Below are 24,260 nucleotides of genomic sequence, written 5' to 3' on the forward strand. Positions count from 1 at the left end.
ATGTTTCTTAGTCAACAAACAACAGTGTAAAAAGTGTGATATAATGCAGGTATGCAATAATTGTTACCAGTAGTACTAGTTAGTCATAAAATAATAACATTGAAATCATTTCTAAATTTGAGAATATAAATTATTAATTTTATTTTTAAATTATTAACCGTTTTAAAAATATCATTCTATTTAATTACTTAAATTTTGATACAATCCTAATCTGTCACATGATATAGGGAGTTACCTGAAATTCTTGTACGAGCATGTAACTCTTAATGAAAAATTAAAAGAAATATTATAAACATCATTAAATTTATTGAAAATTATGAGATATATTACACTCATATTGCAAGACAAGATGTATTTAAATATAATTAATTAAATATTTAAAACTGTCAATAATTTAAATTATAATTCGCCTTAAATTTAAAAGTATCTTCGATACTCTCCCGATAGTAAACATGTTGAAAGAGAAAGGAAGTTGCCAAGGATTTTTGGGATGTAGGACCCAAAAGTTGTATGAATTTTGTCTGTATATCAGACAACATGATTCAACAGAATTGCAGAAAATAGAGAAAATTTGTTCCCCAAAAAGTTCAAAGGGTAAAAACAGAAAAAAGTTACAGTTCGGTCCAATGAAATCCAACTTTCCTTTACCTTTCATTTTTTATCGTTAAAAAATAAATATTTAAATTTATATAAAATTTAATATCAAAGATTTTGTGACAAGGCAAGTCTTCATCTATCTATTCATACTTCCGGCGATTGCGAAAATTTGCAATCAAGTTTTAATGCGTGGGTTACTGTTGCAAAATTTATTTTAATTGGATTTAAATTTAAATAGTGACACTGAAATACCTTATTTATCCAAATTTAATGTTTCGTTTTTACTTTTTATTGGAAAAATTACATAAATTGGTACATTTTGATAAATAATTACTAATTTTAGTGATATTTTTTTATTTATTACAATTTATAGCAATACTATTTTAAAACTGCAATATGTATTAAAAGTGAATTATGTATGCAATATATATGAATTATAATTTTCTTTTGAAATATATTATGTTTGCTTGGTAAAAATTTGACATATTGTATTATAAGTGTATTAAAATGTGTGATAAATGTATTATCTATCATTAAAACTTGTATTATATGTGAATAATAAATTATTCTTTGTAACATGTATTAAACTTTTCTTATAAATGAATTAAAAGCGATCAAGTGAAAAAAAATGTTATTGCTATAAATGTTAAATATTTTTTTATTATAATATATTTCTCTAAGTTTCCCTTTTATATTAGATGATTGATATCTGCATAAGAGCCTGATTAAATTTGATTCGAAAAAGTCTAGAGTAAAATATTTTCTAATAAAGATACTTTATATTTAGGAGACTCAAATTCAAAATCTTTGATTAATAATAAATGAATACTTACTATTTCGCTCTATAAAATTCAAATTCTCAAACCCACCGACCCACATAATTGTGGCCCCTACAGTATTTGGCCCCAGAGTGAAATGGTTTTTCATAACTCGGGCCCCATGGCCCATCAAAAACCTATTCTTCTGAACGTCGGTGACCTTTGACTTTCAACTCTCGTAAAAATAGCAAAATATAATAAAAAGAAAAAAAAGAATAAGAAGTAATTAATTTTTATTCCTATTAAGTGTCTTAAAAGAAAGAAGCTAAGTTTTTAATATCATAAAACTCTTGTGTATTAATATAAGGATAATTTTGAAAGAATAAAAACAATTTCTTTTTTAAAATTTTAATACACAACTTATTGAAAATAAAAAAATAATCTAATACATCACTTATTTTAAAACATTAACTAAGGTCATATATTTGCATTCTTTTATCACGTAGTTAGTGAGTATTTAAGTAGAAAAGTAGGACAAATTAAAGGACATTTAATTTACTTGCCTAATCAATAAAATATGGATGGACCATCCACCTATGACCTAACTAAGGATTTTTTTAAATTTTATATTTCATAAGTGTGGCCAAATATTTGGACCACACATATATATAATGATTATAATAAGTAGATGAATGAAAAATATTACTATAGGTAGAATGAAAGATCATTAATTATGAGTGCCAAAACTTACTAAAGTGACACTTACCCTTTTGACAATTTCACTAATCATGTTTTATAGTTTGACATATTAATCCAATAAAATCAAAATATTACTTACTCAATTTGCCCGTCCTCGAATGCAACGAAAGAAGGGAGCTTATAAATTATATGATTCAACCTCGTTTCTTTGATGAAAGATGTCACAAAGCGAACAAAATAAATGAGTGAACAAGCATCGAAAGGTGTGCGTTAGTGAAACGAATAGCTTAATTCTAGTGGACAGGACAAAATTTCCCTTGGAGAAAGCCAGCCTGAGGGAATTAGATTGGTCATTCGGTGTCTAAAAGCCTAATTTTTGGTTTTTTTATATCGAATAAAAATATAACTCAAATTAAGAGGTGGTACGAATGTCAAATGGGGGTTTTGGTTTGAAATTATCAACAAACAACACAGAAATTGCAATGAGACAGGTTCTTGGAATGTGATTCGATTAAAGGCTAATATGGACAAATGAGTAACTCCAACTGTTAGAAAATAGTTGAATGTTAGTGAGTAAGCTAAGTCATAGAGAGAATAAATTTCCTCTCGAATCAAGTTGGTTTCTCTCGAAAACCAACAACAAAGCAAATAAAACCAACGAGCTGAACTCATATCAACCCAATAACCACTGACCATTAAACAACAATCTTGATTTTATAAAAGTCGATTTTATCATTGGTTCGAGTGGAAGGCCAATATTTAATGGATAAAGATTACTCTAAAAATCATTTTTCTTCACAAGCACACAATGTTGTACTAATTGAATACATGAGGGAATTTATGCATGTAATTGGTGCTATATATGTTAAGTCATGATACCACTCTATTTGTGCTAATTGTTTCCTTTCTCACTTCAAAAGTCATTGTCAATATCTTATATATTATAATAAATTACATCAATCAAATCAATGATCTAACTATATATATATCTAAGTCATAAAATAATTCAAGTAAGGTACATAAATCTTGTATATTTCGTACTATATGTGTATATTCTGGCCTACTAATAGGTAGGTACATTTGTAAAGCTTTAACAAGTCCTAATTATACCACGGTTTTGTTGTTATTCGTAAAAGATGTAGAGTTTTGAAGAAATAATAGAAAATAAAAAGAAAGAATAATTTAGAGAGTTGAAGCTTCTTCATGCCACTTCACACTATAATTAAAGATGTACAATTTTGAAGATTTATTTTTTCTTTTAAAAAAGATAATTTTCAAATGATAATAAAAAAAAGAATAATTAAGAGAATTGGAGCCCTCTCCACTCCACTTGACAATATAAAAGAGTTTTATTTTAGATAGAAAATATTATAATCCAGAGTAATATTACGACAATGTTTCATAATTTAAGTATTAAATTTTCAAAAGATAAATAATTAAGGGAATGGTAAAGTATTAATTAACTCTAATCCATAGTTTAGTAGAAAAAGTCAGTTATTTAATTTTGGCTATGCAAATCTTCCATATTTAATATGCTTATAGATAGACTATAGTTATCATCCATTATAACTATTTTTTGTTAATTGTTTTTATAACTTATTTTTATATATATAAATACGCCAAAAATATCAAGAAAAGTCCATCTGACTTTATCAAATACAATTAATATTATTCTTTTTAGGACTTAATGGAGAAATACTTTTTTAATATTTTACTTGTATTTTCTATTTCCATTATTGTACTACATGCCATCATTTACTAGTTGGCAGATATTATTGATAATATCTCAACAGTATTCATCACTGGATTTTATAGTATAAAAAAATTTGATGAATATGTCACTTTTTCAATTGCTATAATTTGTCCTTTATTTCTGGTCCCATTTTCTAGAAATATATAACACTACAGACACATTTAAAGCTCAACAAATTTTTATGAAGTGTTGCCCACAAAATCACTAAAAGTTTGTGAATGTAATATTTTATTTTTTAATTGAAATTAGATTAATAATGAATGTATTTTAAATAAAATTTTCAAAAACAGGGCGTATTTTGGGAGTTTTATGGTTCACATAAATTTATATATTTTTTAGGTTATACATAATTTTTTTGTATTTTAAAAAAATATTTAAATATAATTATGTAAGTAATTTTTGCTTAAAATATCACTTAAATATGATGATGACTGAATGTATTTTTCTAAAGTGAAAAGGCTCAATATGCCATCGAACTTTTAGAAAAGGCTTATTTATGTCATCAGTTAAAAAATTGGCCCATTTATGTCATTACCGTTAAAGAAAAGGCTCGTTCAAGCCATTATTTATTAAACGGTGATTTTGCAAAATTATTTTTGACACATGACCAATTATAATTCGGCCACGTCATCAATTTTTTTAATAAAAAGAATCATAATTCTGAAGAAAAAAATTGAATTAATTTTTTTGATTTTTTTTAATTAAATAAATTAATGACGTGGCCGAATTATATTTGGCAACATCATCAATTTTTTTAATTAAAAAAATCAACATTCTGATTAAAAATTGAATTATTATTTTTTGATTGAACTCATTTTAAAAATTGATGACGTGGACGAATTATAATTGGCCCCATATCAAAATGATTTTGTAAAATCACCGTTAAAAAAATAATGGCATGAATGAGCATTTTTCTTTAACGATAATGGCATAAATGAGTCAAACTTTTAACTTATGACATAAATGAACCTTTTCTGAAAGTTCGATAGCATATTTGAGTCTTGTTTTCTTTTCTTTCTAAAATTAGGTGTTACCTTTTTTAGGTGGATATAGGAAATACTTTTGATGTTTTAATTAATATACACTCTTTTTATACATTAATTTTTCAAAATTTTCAAGTTTCTAATATTAGCCATTCCTAATTTTTGTTATCATTGCAATTTTTTGATATAATTAAATTAAGTGCTAAAAATCTAAATACAAAATTGATCAAAGTTATATAAAAAATTCACCTTTTTTTAATATAAAAGTGTACTCATCTTCTCGAAATTTTGAATACACTAATCCTATTTAAGATAAATATTTCCTTCATTTATTTTTGCTCATATTCAACAAATTATATGTATTAATATTAATAAACTGAATGAACATATGCAACTCCAATGTAATAGCTATAAATTACAATTAAATAAATTATTGCTACTAATAATAATTATACGTTTTAACTATAGCTATTATGAAATTTTTCATTTAAAAAAAGTAGGTAAAAAACATACTAGTAGTAGGCAAGTGGGTCCTAAATTGTTGCTAACTTTTAAGAGTGTAGATCCATTATTGATGATATTTCAATATGTGGTCCAATTAGGATAGAAAAAATGATTGGTAACCAAAATAGTTGAATCAAATTAATCGACTCAATAAAAAAAGTCCAAAAATCTTATCTTAGAATATGAATAATAATTATGTTCATTGGCTTTATTCCTTTAAAATTTACGTTTCGAATTCTTTTACACTCTTTCTTGTATAAGTGGATAAGTGGGTACATTATATATTATCTATAAAGTTTGTTCCTATTATTAGATGGTTATTTTAATTTTAACTTAAAAGAAATAATATAAAATTATTATAATTGATTATGTTTTTTTCCTAAAAAGAATTTGAAGTCTTTTATATTTAGCTAATTTGATTTTATGAGAACTTTTTTTTTTGTACTTCTATAAATCGATGATTCTTTTTCTCATTTTTGAGGAAATTAAATCTTTTTTAGAGGCATAATTTTCGATTAATGTTTTGTTTTCTCTTATATATTAATGAAAAAAAAATATTCATAAGCAGTTGTTAATGGAGGTGAGGTTGCTGAATTTTGAGGTGTCGATATTAATTTATGTCAGAATTGTACGTTCTATGTGTCCTCGAACAAAACTTACTCGCAGTATGTATTTAATTGAATACATGTATACATATATCTTTTGATATACTGTTCATATTTTTTACACGACTTCTTTTTTACTATAGTTTAATTTCTTTTCATACTTAATTATGTTGTGCTTTACTTAAACTAATGAATTATCGACTTTCTACCATCACAAAATAAAAATAAGGCTACATAGATATCACTCTCCTCTTATTTCTTAAATGTGTTATTGTATCTTATATGGTTAGCTTTTATATGACACTTGATAATTTTTATTCTAAACCTCTATTTCATATTACCTATGATTTTGAAGAGTCTCCAAAGATTATATAGAGAAAAAGTTTTTAAATATTTCATAATTATATTTGAATTAAAGTTTATATTGGGCTTTGGGGTCCATAACATCTGGATAAATTAAGCAATAATGTAAAGGTCCCAACAGCAATTAAATTGACCTTTAGCTGATAACTATTATTCTACTACTTTTAGAAAAATAGAAAAAGCCAATAGTGAAGGGTATAAATAAACAATTAATCTTGAAATATTCTCTTGAAGCTTTTTTAGCTATGGAACTCTCAAGTGTATCTGCATTTTGGAGAAAAAAGGTTAGATTTTTTAAAGTCTTAGAAAGATCAATATTAGTGAGTGTATAGGACGTATGTAGTCATCACGAATTAAAAAAAAAGCAAAACCAATACAGAAAATTTATTTAATCGATTTTAAATAGATCGATTAAGATCGAAGCATAGTTGATTGATTGATTTGATTACACAACATAGTAGAGGTAGGGAAATTTTGTGATTAATTGCTTGCTATCTTGATTGCCTCTCTTCAAATTTTAAGATGCAAATTCTAATTCTTCTTCTTCTTTTAAAATTTCATCTTTGTTTTCTTTTTTGGTTTGTTTTGGTTAATTATTAATTTGTATTAGGAAAAAATAATTCAAACTCGTAGACTATCAGGCTACCTAAAAATAGCGTGTATTATCCACTTTTTAACTGTATTTTTTTTAAAAACGTCATCTGAAGTCTCAAAATTAACGATTTGAAATTTCACTTGTAAATTTTAAAATAAAAATTATTTTTCAATTACGAGAGGTTGGAAAAGGCTAGGCGGCTAGCTATGAAATTTCCCCCTATACATTGTAAGATATTTGACATTATTTCTCGAATAATATTCTTACCAAAAATTATGAATTAATTTAACTAATCCAAGTTTTTAGTTTTGGAATATTGTCCTCTCTCTTATCTCTACAAAGAATTAATACATTTTCTCCTTCTACTTTTGAAAAGACAAGTTAATTTTAATTATGATTTTCTATTGACTGTATTTAATTAAAAGAATTTTAATTTAGTATCAATTATTGGAGTTCCTATGATGTCTTTTGATAGATTATATATTACATTAAAATTAAAAGGAAAAATACATAAAAAAATTTCAAATTTATCTAGAAAATTCAATTTAGCATTGTAATTTCTACGTGTTTAAATATCCCCTTAAAGAACTTCAGGTGAATTAAATAATACTTTATATATATAATATCAATTTCATGATTGGGAGGTGATATACACTCGCTTCACATCAGCATTATCTCAATGACACGTTGACAACACGTCATATGGTGAATAAAATTAGTTTTCATTTTTTTTTCTTTTTCCATGTCATTTTTTGTTATTAGTTTTTTTTTTCTTTTTCCATATATTTTGTTCTCCTTTCCACTGTGTACTCATTTTCTTCTTCCCATCTTCTCCCTTACAAGCCTAGGATTGAAAACTAACACATATTAACATCATTGAAAATTTAGTGATGAAATTTCAAATGCCAACAAAAATCTCTTATTTTCTTCTTTTTCCTTTTTACATGTATTGACATATATATCATAAAATATTGATTAAAATTTATACGGTTTAACTTTTAAAAAATAAAATATGCAAATCTATAGAGAAAGTATAACTCTATATTTAAATATATGGCATTCTATTTATATAAATATTTGATGCGAATAAACTTTTAATGATTGTGACAAAATCTAATGAAATAATGAGATCTTCAAAAAGGTGATACTTGTCAAAAATAAGTTAAAACAAAGTAAATTGAAGAGAAATATAAAAGCAAACCATGTAGATATGAGTAACTTACTATTCAAGCCATTAAAAACAAATATTGGATCTACCACCAATATTATTATTATTATTATTATTATAAAAAAACTATAGTGTAGTTTCTGACAATGAAATCACCCACCAAATAAAGCCCCACATTTCAATCAATAAGCCAAATTGGACCCCATTATTAACTTAATGCATTTTTCTAGTCCCTACATATGCTTCATTTAATATATAATTCCATCATTACTTAATTTGTCAAAAGTAGTTGCTTTCTTGTCTCCCCCACAATACCCTAACCCCTAGAGGGGGTGGGTGATAAAAGATAATATTTTTTAAAATTTTATTTTTAGTATTCGATATCAGTATTGAGATCTGATTAAATTTTAATTTAATTAACAAAGTATCATATAATATAAAATGTTTCTTATAAAAATTATTTATACCAGCGAACTCAAATTCTTTGTTGAAATATCTTGAAGTATTTCACCTCAACTCGTATTGATGTTAGATAATATATATAATTACATGTACATGTACATATCCATTTTGGTTTATTTTTAAAGTATATTAGACATCTTGATTATAGGAATCCCCAGGTTGAAACCAACTAATAAATATTCTATTAGTTGTCCTATATGAATTTTAATGGCCTAATGGGACAAAATTTTATTTAAGTGAAGATCTCTTTTAATAAATTAAATTAATAGCTAACATGGACACATTATCTTTGGATTCTTATTGAAAGAAAAAAAGAATCAGAACTGATTTGTTAATTAAATCACCTGACCTGGAGGAAACTCAGATAATATAATAATTAATTATTGATTAATTAAGTTAACGATAGTACTAGTGATTAGGATCTTAATATTTTATGCCACGTAGACATGAAGACTGATGTGTGAAGTTTATTTAATGTTGAAATTATAAAATGACAAATGGTTGTGGGTACAATTATCTTGATTTAAACGATGATTACTGACTATTAATCCAATAATTGATAAAATAATCAGGATTATATGAAGATTACGCAAGTGATGATGGCACCTACTATATTCACAACTTCAATAGCATTTTTACTATATAAAGTCGAATTTAATTGCTTCTTGATCACTTTACTCTTTTTTTATTACTTCCTCTATTCGTTTTTACTTATTCATTCAACATTCCTCTATAGATCAGAATGTATCGTAACACAAACATTAGTGACTAATCCTACAACTCAAACATATAACTTGTAAGTCAGACGAGGTGACTTGACGCTACTCCAAGGCTTCCCTTCATAACAAAACTGTGAAGCAGCTTTCTATCTTAGACCTGTGACTATCAAGAATAAAAGTGTCCCGACTATCTATGAATGACCAGGATCAGAATTCCAATGGACGAGATCAAAGAGAAGAACATCAACGCACTGATGACGATGATACTTAAAAAAAAAAAGTTTCAGCACACGGTACAATACAATCTCTTGCCTGTGCCAAGCACCACTTAAAATGAATCGATGAATTTAACCGATGAAAGAAAAAAGAGGGAAGAACAGAGTACTGATGCTATACTGAAAAAAAAAAAAAGGCCTGTTTATAAATGCAGAAAATGTATCTTCACTTTCTAAATGTTGAAGCATTTGCCCAATAATGAGTTTTCCAGTTTCCTAATCACCAATTTTGTCAACAATGGCACCCCTAAATAATGTTTTTCTTGAAGTTACATAGTCAATGGACTTGTGAAACTAATGTTCTTTTGTACAAAGTTTGTGAAATGGACTTGCTGGTGCCGAGTCTCCAAGTAGCTTCCATCGTAGCCATCAATCACTTCGTAAAATCCTATTTCTGACGATTTAACAAAGGTAGATAGCGGAAAAGAAAAAACTTGACCGAAAAACAAATCTATGAGAATGAAGAGGGGGTTTATCTGATTTCCTTCAAGATGATTTGTTCTTCAGACTAGCCAATTCCTCTTCTTGCTGTTTTTTTAAATACCGCTGTGCAGTAGCATTTACAATCTTAACGAAAAAGTTAAGTAGCATGATGGTTACCACGCCGTTCCAAACTGAAGCAAATGAGAAATCCCATTTGTTCACCTGACAAAGATTATGGAGTTTCAATTAAGATGAAGAACGATAAACTAAGGAATTTAATCACATAAAATAGTATTAGATGAACTGTACCTTTATATTTGAAGTGGATGGAGTTTTGGTAGCCATATACTTGTCTTTCATGGAATGGAGCTTGGCAATGATTTTAGGTAACATGGTTTCGAGACCAGGTATAAAACTAAGCATCCGAATCATCTTGGTTTCCACCCAATAAAGAAGTTGATTGTTGCAAACAGAAATTATAAACACGGTCTGCAGAAGGATAGTTAAATAACACATCTCTCTCAGGATCAACATGTCAAATAAATTGGCATGTCCGAAAAGGGTGGCCGAGGAAGCAAATGAAAAGATCATACATGACGCCAAAACTAAAATAAATTGGAACTGCATCTAAGATGTTGAAACTCATGAATGAAGAACATTAAAGTTGACAGACTAAACTAAATTGGAACTGTGTCTAAGATGTTGAAACTCATGAATGCAGAACATTAAAGTTGACAGACTAAACTAAATTGGAACTGCGTCTAAGATGTTGAAACTCATGAATGCAGAACATTAAAGTTGACAGACCTGTATGTGAGTTTTAATGATGGCCTTTCCAATCAAAGTTGCAAAAAAGAACTTCCAAAATGGGATCCCAAATTGTCCACACATTATGCCAGCAAGATCAAATAGAGGATTAGGAACCTACAAAAGGCACTTCCATTAGAACAGTCTATATACTATTTGAGAAGATATATCTGGATATTAACTGATAGATACCACCACATGCAGCTAACTCCAAAACTATAGAAAAAGGAAAAGATAAAAGATAAACTGAAAGTATATTTGTCCTGTATGTCCCAGTTATAATTACTTTTTTGGAACTTATACTATTGCTTCCCAACTTTTGAATAATCACAATGCATTTTTAAAAATCCACATAAAATTCCTTCGAGGAGATGCTGTATGACACAATTGTCAAAGTTACAGGACCAACACATTTGTTTGATTATTATAACGTCAAAGTTATATTTGCTCAAGTGACGAACATCCCCAAAAGCCAGTTTCCTCTGGCCTGCCGAACTTCTGGTCATCACCTTTACTACAGCTGTCTGTAGTTATGGGAAGTTCAGTGGCTTGCAGAGACATAATCAAATTAAAACCATAAATATGTACTAAAAGCCAAAACTGTTTTTTTTACAGTCAGCAAAACATCAACTTCACTTTGGGGTTGGGGAGAGGATGATGCTCTAGTGTATAGCTTAAGGAACATAAAATCTGCATACAAAACTAAGGTCATCAAGTTTATCCTCCGTGCATGTTATCCGGATGATTAGAAGATAGATTTAAATATAGAATTGGACTAACCGAAGCAAGTATTAGAATTGTGAAGAAGTTCAAATATTGTGCATGGGAAAAAAACCAGCGCTTCATTTGAGTCAGACGAGTAGCTATAAATCCATTGTTTTCAGAAGAGGCATCTAGTTCTTCCATTGCTTCCACTTTACTGCCTGAGAGGCTTGCTGCATAAAGGTATGCATATACATTAGCTTCAAAATGCTCTTTTGCGTCTGACAAGATTTGAGAACATGTAGAAAATACAAGTCCCCAAATAATGGTCTTGTTAATCAAAAATTGAAAAAAATAAAACTAAAATATAGCAAAGGCTATGCACATCTAGGCTCCCAAGGCACACTGATTGACCGAGGAAAATCAAATTCCTATCACTGTTCTAGAAGATTGAAGGCCCGGACGACAAAGCAAGTCCCGTAAGGCACATATTTAAAACTCAAAAAAGTTAATCAAATTCCTATCACAAATAATTTAATTCTCGATTGAAAAAAAGGGGTGAACTTTCCAAATTACAATATCTTCAAACACACTGCAAGGTTGAATAACAGACTAATATACTAAGACCAGTAGCTTCAAAATAGGTCTGTGCTGCAGGTTTGAACTATCTACCCAATATAGATGTAGGCTTGTAGACAAAAGATAGTGTAGACGAACCTGCTCTTGAAATAAAATATGGGGGAAGCTCTCCAAGTGCGGTTCCAAGGCCCCATAAAACAGCCTCTAACTGCACTTGGAGCAGTATGCTACTAAGAGGAACACTTGTGCCATGTGAAGATGAAAATACAGGGGGGCCAAACTCTGAACAATCTTTGTGAAGCCATAAAGGAGTTTTTTGAAATTGTATTGTATCATAGGGAGCCATTTTGAGGTCAACTCGCCCACACTTCATTGCCTTTATCGTAAATAAAGCAATGTGAGGGCCCAGATAAAGGACAAAAGTGTGCAAACCAGACCCTGCAACATGGCAACAAAATAGAGGATCAAAGATTTTTTATGGAAAACCTAGAAAAAAGTAGTTAAATCCCTATTACTATCAGCAAGTTCTTTTTATGGAGACTCAAGTAGATAGGTATCCCTCCAATATAGAAGCCATTAAACATAAGAAGCTAAAAAATCTAACAGTGAATGCTGCTTACCAAGGCCAATAGAAGACGCCACACCAAGAGCCACCCACCATAATCCAAACTGGAGATGTCTACCAACCTCCTCAACATGCTGCATTGAAGCACACGTGTTCTATTAGCACAGAAAGGACTGAGTTTAAAATACAACATAAAAGGTACCACAAAACAACCAAACAACGCCTCTTCGAAACTAGTTGGGTGACTATATGAGTCCTCTATATCTATCCCAATCCTTTCGGCATCAGATTTATCATAGAAGCTGAGGGAAATAGATATATGCCATTTTTTAACTCCTCAACAAAATAATTGAAAATTGTCAAAAGGATCCGAACAAACAGTTCACTTAGTGATGTAACAAAGGAAAACCCAGTTTTAAGTTGACTGTTGACCAATTGTCGACTTCCAGTAACAAGAAATAAAGTTCTTTTTCTTAAGTAGACACATGTTTGTGTTAGGTAACGCTGGTATCCATGCTAACTTGCGCACACCTCAACTACAACACCAATTACATATTGCCTCCCACCAGCACATATATCACATCGCGACCACCAAGGCTAAGGCCAATGTGAATAATCACCCAGTGTTTTTATTGGTCTTTTTGGAATTTGAACCTTGGTCTCTCAGGGCATTTACAACGTTGACCACAAGCCCCGCCCTTGGGTGCAAGACATATATTATGATGATGCTACAAGTAACCATCCTTTTCCACTACAAAAGCATCTGAAATTGATGAAGCATACCTTTACATGAGGACCATCGGTTGTCACAAGCAGTATTAAGGCAAGTCCAGCAATCATACTGAAAAGCATACACCATCGATGCGACAAAAGATATGCTATCGACCTCATAAGATACTGCATCATTGCCATACTGAAAAGCTTGAGTGTTCTGAAAGGCTGTGTCAACAGATTCAAATTTTCTAAATCCTTTTGATGCTTCGCAGTATGATCTGCAAGGCAATAGCAATTAACTCAGTCAAGTAACTTTAGAAAGCAAATGTCTCCTTCTCTTTAACAGGTGCATACACACACACACACACACACACACACCCTCTGTTAAGAATATAGACTGTCCCCTTGGTTTGTGACATTTTGTCCCCTTACCTTCTTCTCTTTTCAAAATTGTCTAGACAATGAGCATCACCAATAAGCTTTCTTCTAAAATGTGCTAAATAATTATATGCAAACTGTGAACACATTCTCCTTCTTACAATATGCCACATAGATAAAATATTTTCGTTTCTTATTGTTAGTTTTTTTTCTTTGATGGGTCGATTGTTTCTTTTAGATCAACCAAATTGATGAGACATGCCTATTACTTTACTTTCTAATTTGTTCAATCATATCAATAGAACTTTTGAGTTTTCTCATTGATAATTCTACAGTTATTTTTTAAGAAAAGAATTGAATTACTTGTTCAGTTATTTAAAGTGTACTATTTGTTATCCTCAACATACCATGATACCAGAGGTATAACATACGCTTCCAAATATTAGAACTTTTACCTCTACAAATTACTTTTTTATTCTTTTATCTCTATAAGTTACACAATCTAAAAGATAATACCTTCTAAATTTGACGATAAAAACAGTTCCTAAAAAAGCTACTTTCCAAGTTCTTTTTATTTAGAAAGGTAAGTGTTACTTTCTGAGAAGTTCGATATATCATAGTTCAAGACCATGAATGTTTCAATGTCTAAAAGTTCTCTTCTGGCCGCACCTGCCTTTAGTTGTCTTTCCATGTATTAAGAATCAAAAGGACATTCCAAATCTCATGTCTTTATAAAAATATACAGAGAAGCGCCAAGCATGATGTAGTTCTAGCTCATCATGTTGATCAGGCATCTAGTAACCATATGCTAAATGATATTATCAAACGAAAGCCGCACTGCTCTACCCAGAATTGGAATAAATATGGCACTGTTGCGGACAACAAAAGTCTCAATCGAAATAGATTGGGGCTTAAATAAAAGGAGAAAACAACTGCCAAAAAATATGGAAAAAGATATTGGGAAAAATCACAAACTTCAAAGGCCTTAACATTTCATCTTCACCCAATACTAGGTTGTGTGACCTAGTGGTCAATGAAGTGGTTGAGAGCCATGAGTTCCCAGTCGAGACCAAAAAAAAACTAAGTGATTCTTCCCATCTGTCTCATAGCCTTGGTGATCAAAGTTACATGGTACCTATTGCTAGTGGGAGGTGGCATATATCCTGAAATTAGTCAAGGTGCGCGAAAATTGGCCCAAACACCACATTCATGAAAAATAATTAATAGAAGAAGGTGGACCCCCTTCTCATTCGAAAGCATGTGCTTTAGAAAGTGCTTCGGCACATAAGAAACTATCTCAAAAAAATAGATGTAAGGGATATAAACATAAAACATTAATCAAACTCTGCATAGTACAACAAAGTGGGATCCTAGCTTTTCGAATCCACAACTAACTCCGTTGGGGTCTGGATTATACCTTAATGACAAATCTGGGGCAATACTAAGCAGGATTCACATGGAATTTAGCATATCGGCTATAAGTAATTCGCTTCAATCTGACTTCATCCATCTTTAAACCAGTGCAGATATGGTTCAACGTATGAAATATGTTCCACTGACTTTAATCCTTGTCATTTATTATTCTATGTTGTACATTTTACTCCAAGTATTCAAACTAAAAGGGGTCATTTGGTAGAGAGTGTACTAGGAAAAATAATGCATGCGTTATCTTTGTGTATTACTAGCTAGTACTCTTTTCAAACCTATCTCTTGCATTAGTTATACACTCTATTGTGTATCAAGGTGTGTATTACTAATACCATGGATTTGTAGGTTAGGTATTAGTAAAGCAATGGTTTCAATGCATGCATTAGCATGGTTAAAAACTCAATTGCCCCTCAAAACCTTTTTCACGTCTTGTAAATATTTTTTTTTATACAATGCATGCTCTTTTTAATGCAACAGAACAAAGCATAAAAATATCCTATGTATAATAAATGCACGCATTACTAACCCACCATATTTAGCATTATTCTTATATACTCTATCAAAACGATCCCAAAGAGTATTATCTAGTTTAATGCTTAGCTGTGCTAAAAATGGACTACTGACACAGCAATCTCCAAATGTAGAAGATGATCTTTAACCAAATTAGAAAACTAGGATGAAGCTTAAACTAATCTAGTCCGGATGAGAACCTACTAAATGGTACTACTTTGAAACACTTCATCTTATATTTAAATGCCAATGAGACATCAAGCCCACAATTATAAATAACTGTCTGTTCTCCAAAAAGAAGCTAATGAGATGACCTTATTATACCAAATGAAATGAGTACAGGACTTCCAGTATAGGAGTTCACTATCTGAGTACATAGGGAAAACAGGAAAATGTTCAATAGAATTCGGCATATGATCACGAAGACTAAGGTGCATAAAGTAGGACATGAATGACCAAGTTTCTTCTGCCACAGACTGATACTTCTCCTGATAAGTGTCACCTTTGGTGATGCTACAGCCAAAAAATCCATTCAAAATGCAACAAAAACTGCAGACATATCCTCTCTCGTGACTGTCTGTAACGTCTATATAACACTCTCCAGTCTCCACAGTGACTGGAAGGAGTAAAACAGACAACTGCTTACACACATACTAAAAGAAAAAGCTCCCATCCCATGAAGAAGGATACATCAACCACAATGAATAATGGGTTCAGCATCATGTTTCGATAACATAAACAAAACAAAAAACACAATGATAGAAGCCGAACGCATACAAAGAACTTAAATTAACAAGGTATTGCCACATCGATATTCCTGATTCCACGTGCCTCGGATGATCCAAAAAACTCATTGCTATATCTCAATAACTCCATACCTTGTTGCGCGACCATGACGCTGTACTAAAATTGACCCATTACAATCTTTTTTCTTACTTAAGCATTTTCCTCACTTTTGACTCCATGTATCTAGATTCCTCTAACAATAAATTTTCCAAGATTCTCCATAAAAACAAGCAATTATGAGAAAAATAGCTACACATCCCATATCAGGAGAAATTACAATAACCTATATTTTGTCTCCACACACCCCACCCCACCCCCACCCCCACCCAACAAAACACAATTGTTCATTAATTCAACATTAAGGACTCAGATTTACACCTTCATACAGTAGATGCAGTCATCAAATTAACAAAGATGCTACCTTTATTTATTTCTAGCAAGTATTAATACATTCCCATATCCAAAATCACAATCTAATCTATTAACAACTCTATTTTTCTTTCTTTTTTTTTTTCTCTTCCCTAGTTATCCATTAAAAATAAAATAAAACAAAGAGAAAAACCAAACCAAAAACTTGCCTGAAATTGCCATCTCTTTAACTGGAGAAGCAGAACGAGAATTTTTCTGGGATGCTGTTTTCTTCTTCGACCCCATTGCTAATTGTGCCTTCCACCTTAAAAAGACTCCTTTTTTACAACCCAATTACTGTTGGATTGCAAAGAAAACTTCGAAAAAAGAAGAAAATCAATCAATTCGCTTACACAAAGAATCGATTTTTTGAAGAGATCTGAGGGCTGTAAACAAGAAAATCTAAGTGGGTTTGCGTCAGATCCACTGTTTGAGCTCTCTCAGGGGGTCGTTTTTTTCAAACAATGGGGGCGACCCAGATCATCTGGGTTAAACAAAAACTACTACTATAAATATATATATCACAATATAAATAATATATACTAATATAAATAAATAAGGTGAATAAATAAATAAAGTTGATAAATGCAGTATTAGCTTACAATTGACAATATAGTACTATATTGGTAGATACAATAAATAGAATTAGAAAAACTATTGGACCTTCCGTCCAACCACAGGGGATTTGTTGATATCGAAACGAGATAGATAATGATAATACGTAAATATGTTTTTTAATTTTTTATTTATTTATTTTGGTATAAATAGATATTTTAATTATAATAAAGTTAAACAAATAAATATATAGATTTTATGTAAAGTTCTATGCGATGATTCACGTATGATACATTCGAACTGATTTGTATAATACTATGTGAGCATTTACTTGTTCATCGTTATATGAGAAATGTGCTTAAAGATGAAAAACAATTTCAAAAGGAACAAAAAATGACAGACGTCTTAGGGCCCGTTTGGATTGGCTTAATAAAAGCAGCTTTAAAAAAGTACTTTTGAAAGTGCTGAAACTTATTTTTAAAATAAGCAGTTATGCGTTTGGATAAAAGCTGACGTTGCTATGCCAAACGTGAAAAGGGAAAATAGAAGAAAGAAATGTTAGGGTTATGTGGGTAATTTGGAGATTGTATAAAAATATTAAGGGCAAAAAGATAAAAATGTGGTCAACTTAAAACAGCTTATAAGCTAAAAAAAAAAAAAACACCCCTACCCCAACTTTTAACTTTTGGCTTAAAATAAGTTTTTTTTAACTTAAAATAAGTTATTTTGAGTATTGCCAAACAGCTAAATAAATCAATAACCAGCTTTTAAGTCAGTTTGACCAGCTTTTAAGCTGAGCCAAACAGGCTCTTAGTTATTGAGTAGATGTGATAATTTTTAGGTAAGTGTTAATGACATTAGAAGGCATTCCAACCCTATACTTTAATTTACTCTTCCAAATATAAGCTCAAAACCATCAAGGTCAACTATTTATGCAAAGGGTTTACTTTTCCTTTCCTACCCTCAAGTCTTCATGTTATTATATTAAATTATTTTTGATAATATATCCTAGTTGGTGATGGTGGCGGTTAATGGTATTGATTTTGGGTGTCGATAGATGTTGGTTTAGACAATTGATGTGGATATGGATATCTGGTGGTGGTAGATGACAGTACTAGTTAATGATTATTGAAGATGGTAGTGACGGTTTATAATGACAATCATTGATATTGAATGCAAGGCAAAGATGAACATTGACCAAGAAACGCTGCTTATTGTATGGAGATCATGAGGAAAGAGTACCTCGACCACACACTGTCAGGTGAAAAGTACAAGAGGTATACAAAAAGTAGAGAGTGATCGGGTGAGACTAGCGATAGGCTATGTTTTTCTTTTTCTTCCTTTTATTTTGTTATGTTGAGCACGCATAGTAGAGGGCAATGAATGCAATTGAAGGAGCAACTTGGGGTCTTTACGAATAAAATGTGTTCGTTCGATAAAAAGAAAAGAATAATTACAGGTTGATGATATATAATAGTGACTTATGGAGATGATCGAAGACTATTATGGTAATGATAATTATGTCAATAGTTAATAATGATGATGACTTACTGCAGCGATTGACGACAATGAATCGTTGATTGTGAATTTGTGATAGTTTGATAATAGCGTCCAAGAGTGACAACAATTATGAGAGTGGATGTGAATATTGTGGAAAAATCATCTTAGCAGATGTCCTTGAATATATAACATTTTTCTTGTTAATCTTCATCATACATATCTATTAAGGTCCATTAAGAAAATTTTAAATAAGAAAATAAATACATCTTATAAATAAAAATTATATAATTAAGATTCAAGCATAAATTCATAAAATTAACAAGTTTAATGATCAAGTTGCATATTCTCATGAAATACAATTAAATAAGGCCCGAAAGGTTTAAGAAAAGAAAAAACTATATAAATGAGTCATAAAACTTATAATAATTATATTTTCAAAGTAATTCTAAAAAGATTCATTCTCTCAAAAACTTTATATAGCCTATACCTCCATTTATTAAGGCCGATAATTCTCACTTAATTGATACTATATATATATATATATATATATATTGATTTAGTATAAATTAAGAGAAATTATCTGCTTTAATGATATTAATACAGTATATAATATTGATTTAATTTTATTAAGTAAAATTAATTAGGAGTATATAGTGCAATTATTTAGTAAAGTACTATAACTACAAAAGGATATATATATTTATAATTATTTTGCTTTATGAGATATTTGCTTAGTTTCTTGAAATTACAAAAAAAAAAAAAAACTAAGTGTGTTTGGTATGAAGGATTTTCTGGAAAATGTTTTCAATTTTCTTATATTTGGTTGGCACAAAAGTATTGGAATATGTTTTCCAAATCAACTCATTTTTCTCAAAAATAAGGAAAAAAATTTCCCTTCAAAAATTAAGAAAAACATTTTCCAAAATTCTCCTCCAATTTCAAATTACATTTTTTTTTTGGGAAAAACATCAATTTAAAAAAAAAAATATTTTCAATTTCAAAATTCTATTTTTTCACCCGATCCCTGACCACCACCATCACCGGCCAGCCCCCCTCCCCCAACCCCACCGCCTCTCCAAAAAATTAATTTTGTTTTTTAAAAATATTTTCAACTTCAAATTTTTATTTTTAAACTCCTACCCCAAAAAATTAAATTTGTTTTTGAAAAATACTATAAAGTTCACATTATTATTTTTTCACTCTTACCCCATCCCACCCCCACTCCAAAATAAAAGTTGTTTTTACAAAATATTTTCAATTTCACAAATTATTTTCTACTTTAGTAAAAATAAAAGATGTCTCTCAAAAACATTTTTCATTCATAAATCAAACTCTAAAAATCATTTTCGAAAAGTATTTTCTACTCAACAACTAAACGTGAGAAAATAAGTCCAACATGTACTTGTCTTTCAGGAAAACATTTTCTAGGAAAACATTTTCCTTCGTACAAAACAGTCCCTAAATGTCCAATTAGAGAAGAGATTTTTTTTATACAAATAGAATACCTCTACATTCCATTTTTAGTTGTCCTTTAATGAATTCAAGACCAAAGTTGATCATTGTTTCAAATTACTAATTATATCGTTAATATTTACTATTTTTTTTAATGAGTATGAAAAGAATTAAAATGACGGTTAAAATATGAAAAAGTGTTTTTTTAATAATAGGTTAATTAAAATTAATGAATGTATCACATAAATTGAGACGGAATGACGAAACAGGACTACTACTTATTGTTGTGGGTTCTTTGAGAAAGAAAAGTAGGTTTCCTTTTTAAATAAAGTTGCTGCTGGTGATTAGGAGATAACTTTGTCCTCCCACAATTCCTATTCTTTCCACTGAAGCTTAGTTAGGCATATATAAAAGTCAATAATGTAATATAGTCTATTCTTCTTCTACTTCTTCCTTTTCATTTTATATGTTGTAATAATATANTAAAAATAAAAGATGTTCCTCAAAAACATTTTTCATTCATAAATCAAACACTAAAAATCATTTTCGGAAAATATTTTCTACTTACCAACCAAACATGAGAAAATAAGTCCAAAATCTACTTGTTTTCTAGGAAAACATTTTCCTTCATACCAAACACACCCTAAAAAGAAAAGAAAAAACATTATGATGGGGAATTGAACTGTTTGATGTGATACTTTATCTCAAGGAGCCTTACCACTGCACCTAGAGCCGTCAAAATGGGCTTGGCCCTCGAGGCCGGCTCAACCCAACCCTTGAAATAAGTGGGGTTGGGCTTAATATTTTTGGCTCATTTATGAACGAGGCTTTTTATCTCGCTCCATTTGGCCCGTGAGCCTCGTAGGCCCAACCCGCAAGCCTCAGAGGCCAGCCCGTGGGCTATTAATTTTTTAAAATACTTTTATATGTATATTTTTAATAGTGTTTTATTTGTAAAGATTTTATGAATAAATATTTTGAATAATAAAAAATCAAGTATTTTGCAATATCATCTTGCATGGTGAATTGTAGATGAAGATGAACTTCTTAAGAAAATAATATCACACGTTGATTCAAATCTGATCGATGATGGAAGTAGAAGCGGAGTTGTAAAACATTAGTTAATGAGTCGTGTAATATTTAGAAATTTAGATTTGTTAAGTATTTAGGTTGCCTTGTGTTGCTGGAAATCTTTTAAACCAACTAGTTTTTTGTGGGAGAAATGATGGAATGATCAACATTTATCCGCTAAATCTTATGTTGGCTATTATGTATTTTTGTAAGTATTCACCAAAGTGTGTTGATTCATAAATGTATTTTTATAACTATTCACCAAGTGTGTGATTTATAAATGAATTTTTGTATGAATTGATATCGTGTTCATAGACGTCAACATTCGATACTCTTTCTAAGAGAGTAATATTGTTCATTTTATGGTTGAAGGTTCAACCCGTGGCCCGCTTAGGGCTGGGTTGGGCCGCTATTTTATTGACCCTTTAATTAAACGGGTCAGTCCGTCCCAACCCATTTAACTCTTAGTTGGATTGGGTTGGGCCAGCCCATTTTGACACCTTTAACTGCACCATCAATTTTTCTTTGTTATTGAGGGGGTTCAAAATATATTTATCTATAAAAATACAAAATTTACGTTATATATATAATTTAATTTTTTGCCAAGGCGGTTTGGGTGAACCTCTGAACCCAACGTGGATCCGCCCGTAGGCACACTGATCAAAATTTTTAAAGAGGTCAAGCAACATATGACTTGGAGATATATTCTTCATAGTGCATTTTATAGAGCATGTCAACGTACGTAAAAAATTTATCAACTGTTGAAAGTTAAAAGAGCAAAAAATGTCAGCTAGTGGATGAAATACTCTTTGATCCTTTAAGAAAACTATAGTGAAAGAATTAGTTGATTATCACAACCTAAAGTTTATAGCATGTATTGCTGCTTAATTTGGTATAATAGGCCTCAAATATTTACTTAGTGGGTAAGTGTGTATCATAAAACTTGTGGTTTGTCTTTGTGTCTATATTTCTTTATTTCTTATGATGTCATATACATTTATTTGTGTTTAATTATATAAAACTTTAATCATTTTTCTCTTCTGTTCGATATACATCTTTTTTTTTAATGCTACATGTGCAATTTTTGTTGAGATTAAAAAATAGGAAGAGGTTCAATTTGAAATAGATTTAATGTGACTTTATTAACAAAAAAATAGATCCTTTAAACTAAAAATTAATTATTAATCATTATTAAGATGTGATGTCATTAGATAAGATCCACACATATTCGCGCCTTGCAATATCCTTTAATTTCATCTTTTTCTTTTTGGGAATAAACAATTTTATATGCCACATATTTGGAATTGAAATGGAAGGTCAAAGCTAACTTACGTATAATTTAATTTCATTAATCTTATGATATGCATTTTGGTATAATTATATATTAGATAATTTTATCTATCAAATCTCTTATTTGAATGAGAAAAAAAGAACTTAGTGATGTTTTTATCTATCTTACTAATTATATATTTATATTCAGTCTTAACGTTCAATCAAAACATTCCAAACTTATATTCCAAATCTTAGAAGGACTAGCATGTTAAAATTAAAATTTTAAATTTTTAAATTAAAAATATGACTATATATAACAAAAATATAAAACAAGAATTTCGTTTTAAATGTCAAGTAAATTGCATATGGCAAGCATATGCGTATTAGGAAAATATTTACTTATAATTTATATACTTTATTATTTATATAAAAAGACATATGACATCAGGATGAAGGTAAACGATGATTTGATATAGAGGATTGAAGAAGAGCATCAATTAAGAGTTTGTTATTTGAATGTTTGATTCAATGAATGACCGATTAGCTCAATTTATTTTAAATTATCGGGTTGATTAAATGGTCGTTTTGAGAAAATAGGACGAAACTCGTGGCTTAAATACTACAAAAGGAGAAGGAAAAAGACTCGTGTTTTCGAAAAACAGAGAATAAAAAGACAAAAGGATAGCGACACTATCCATATGAAATTTTGTAAATTATAGAGGAATATTAGCTGACACGTATAACAGTTATTTCCAGATGAAACATTTCTGTTGATCCTAGTACTTTAGGGTTCTAGTGAACCTCTCCTATTGGTTATTGCATTACTTTGGGTGCCCATATATTTTTTTCTCGTAAGTGGTTCAGCTTTGTCGATATTTAAATAATTACGTTGATATTCTTATACTCCAAACTCTATATTATTTCTATATTCTTTACCAAGTCTTAGATCTCAAGCAACTTTCAACTAAACCATCTCCAAATTCAACACCAAACACACTTTATTATTTTTAGGTTCTTGCTAAAACATCAAATAATTTAATTTTGATCTATATTCGCTTGACATATTTTACTTTGCTCTAAAAATAATAAGTTCATTTGACAACATTTCTACTTATTAAAGAGCATATTCACCAAGTTAAATTAATACACATATCCCTAATCTCATTACAAATTCAACTATACCATTTTTTTCAACTAAATAATACGAACAAATCAAACCTCCAAAGTCTTTGGTTCAAAGTCTTAAAGGTCCTACAGTATTTATAGTTGTGTTTTGTGTCCAAATCTTCTTTTTTTTTAAAAAATAAAATAAAATATATATATATATATATATAATCTTAATCCACGTTATTCATACGTGTTTGTAGGACAAAGTTGGTTTAATTTAAATAATTAATAAAAATAGAGTAATCACAATATAGTTTTGCAATGGCCTTCATGTTCTAGAATATATTTTGGGCAGATATTTATAGCTAACTTTCAACGTATTTAAAGAGGCAACAGTGGACTTTGAGGATGCAAAGTGTAATTTACGTCATCATCGAAAGATTTTCAAACAAGTATTTATTTATCAAATTAGATTATTATTCCAGCTTCAAATTAAAAATTAACAAAAGTAAATATTGTTTG

The 24,260-nt window shown here is 29.8% G+C and overlaps 1 protein-coding gene and 1 long non-coding RNA gene across 2 annotated transcripts; one reads left to right on the forward strand and one right to left on the reverse strand.

Annotated features, from left to right (window-relative positions):
• Positions 1-6,439: 6,439 nt before the first annotated feature.
• Positions 6,440-9,701, forward strand: LOC107031593. The gene is made up of 2 exons (XR_001458246.2): positions 6,440-6,546; positions 9,224-9,701. It is a non-coding gene; the product is annotated as an uncharacterized LOC107031593 (long non-coding RNA).
• Positions 9,647-17,290, reverse strand: LOC107031592 (vacuole membrane protein KMS1). The gene is made up of 8 exons (XM_015233020.2): positions 16,952-17,290; positions 13,341-13,549; positions 12,613-12,691; positions 12,131-12,430; positions 11,492-11,646; positions 10,712-10,828; positions 10,214-10,393; positions 9,647-10,126 (listed from the first exon to the last, which is right to left on the reverse strand). The coding sequence occupies exons 1-8, from the start codon at positions 17,025-17,027 to the stop codon at positions 9,968-9,970; spliced, it is 1,275 nt and encodes a 424-aa protein (XP_015088506.1). The 5' UTR covers positions 17,028-17,290; the 3' UTR covers positions 9,647-9,967.
• Positions 17,291-24,260: the final 6,970 nt, after the last annotated feature.

This window comes from Solanum pennellii, chromosome 9 (assembly GCF_001406875.1).
Source record: "Solanum pennellii chromosome 9, SPENNV200".
Lineage (NCBI taxonomy): Eukaryota > Viridiplantae > Streptophyta > Magnoliopsida > Solanales > Solanaceae > Solanum > Solanum pennellii.

What these genes read in the sequence shown, in the direction of transcription:
- LOC107031592 (XM_015233020.2), bottom strand. Translation starts at nt 17,027, where the DNA reads ATGGGGTCGAAGAAGAAAACAGCATCCCAGAAAAATTCTCGTTCTGCT. An exon ending in GGCGTCTTCTATTGGCCTTG is followed by an intron (nt 12,431 to 12,612) that starts GTAAGCAGCATT and finishes GCCATGTTGCAG; the next exon opens with GGTCTGGTTTGCACACTTTT. An exon ending in ATATTTTATTTCAAGAGCAG is followed by an intron (nt 11,647 to 12,130) that starts GTTCGTCTACAC and finishes ACCTTTATGCAG; the next exon opens with CAAGCCTCTCAGGCAGTAAA.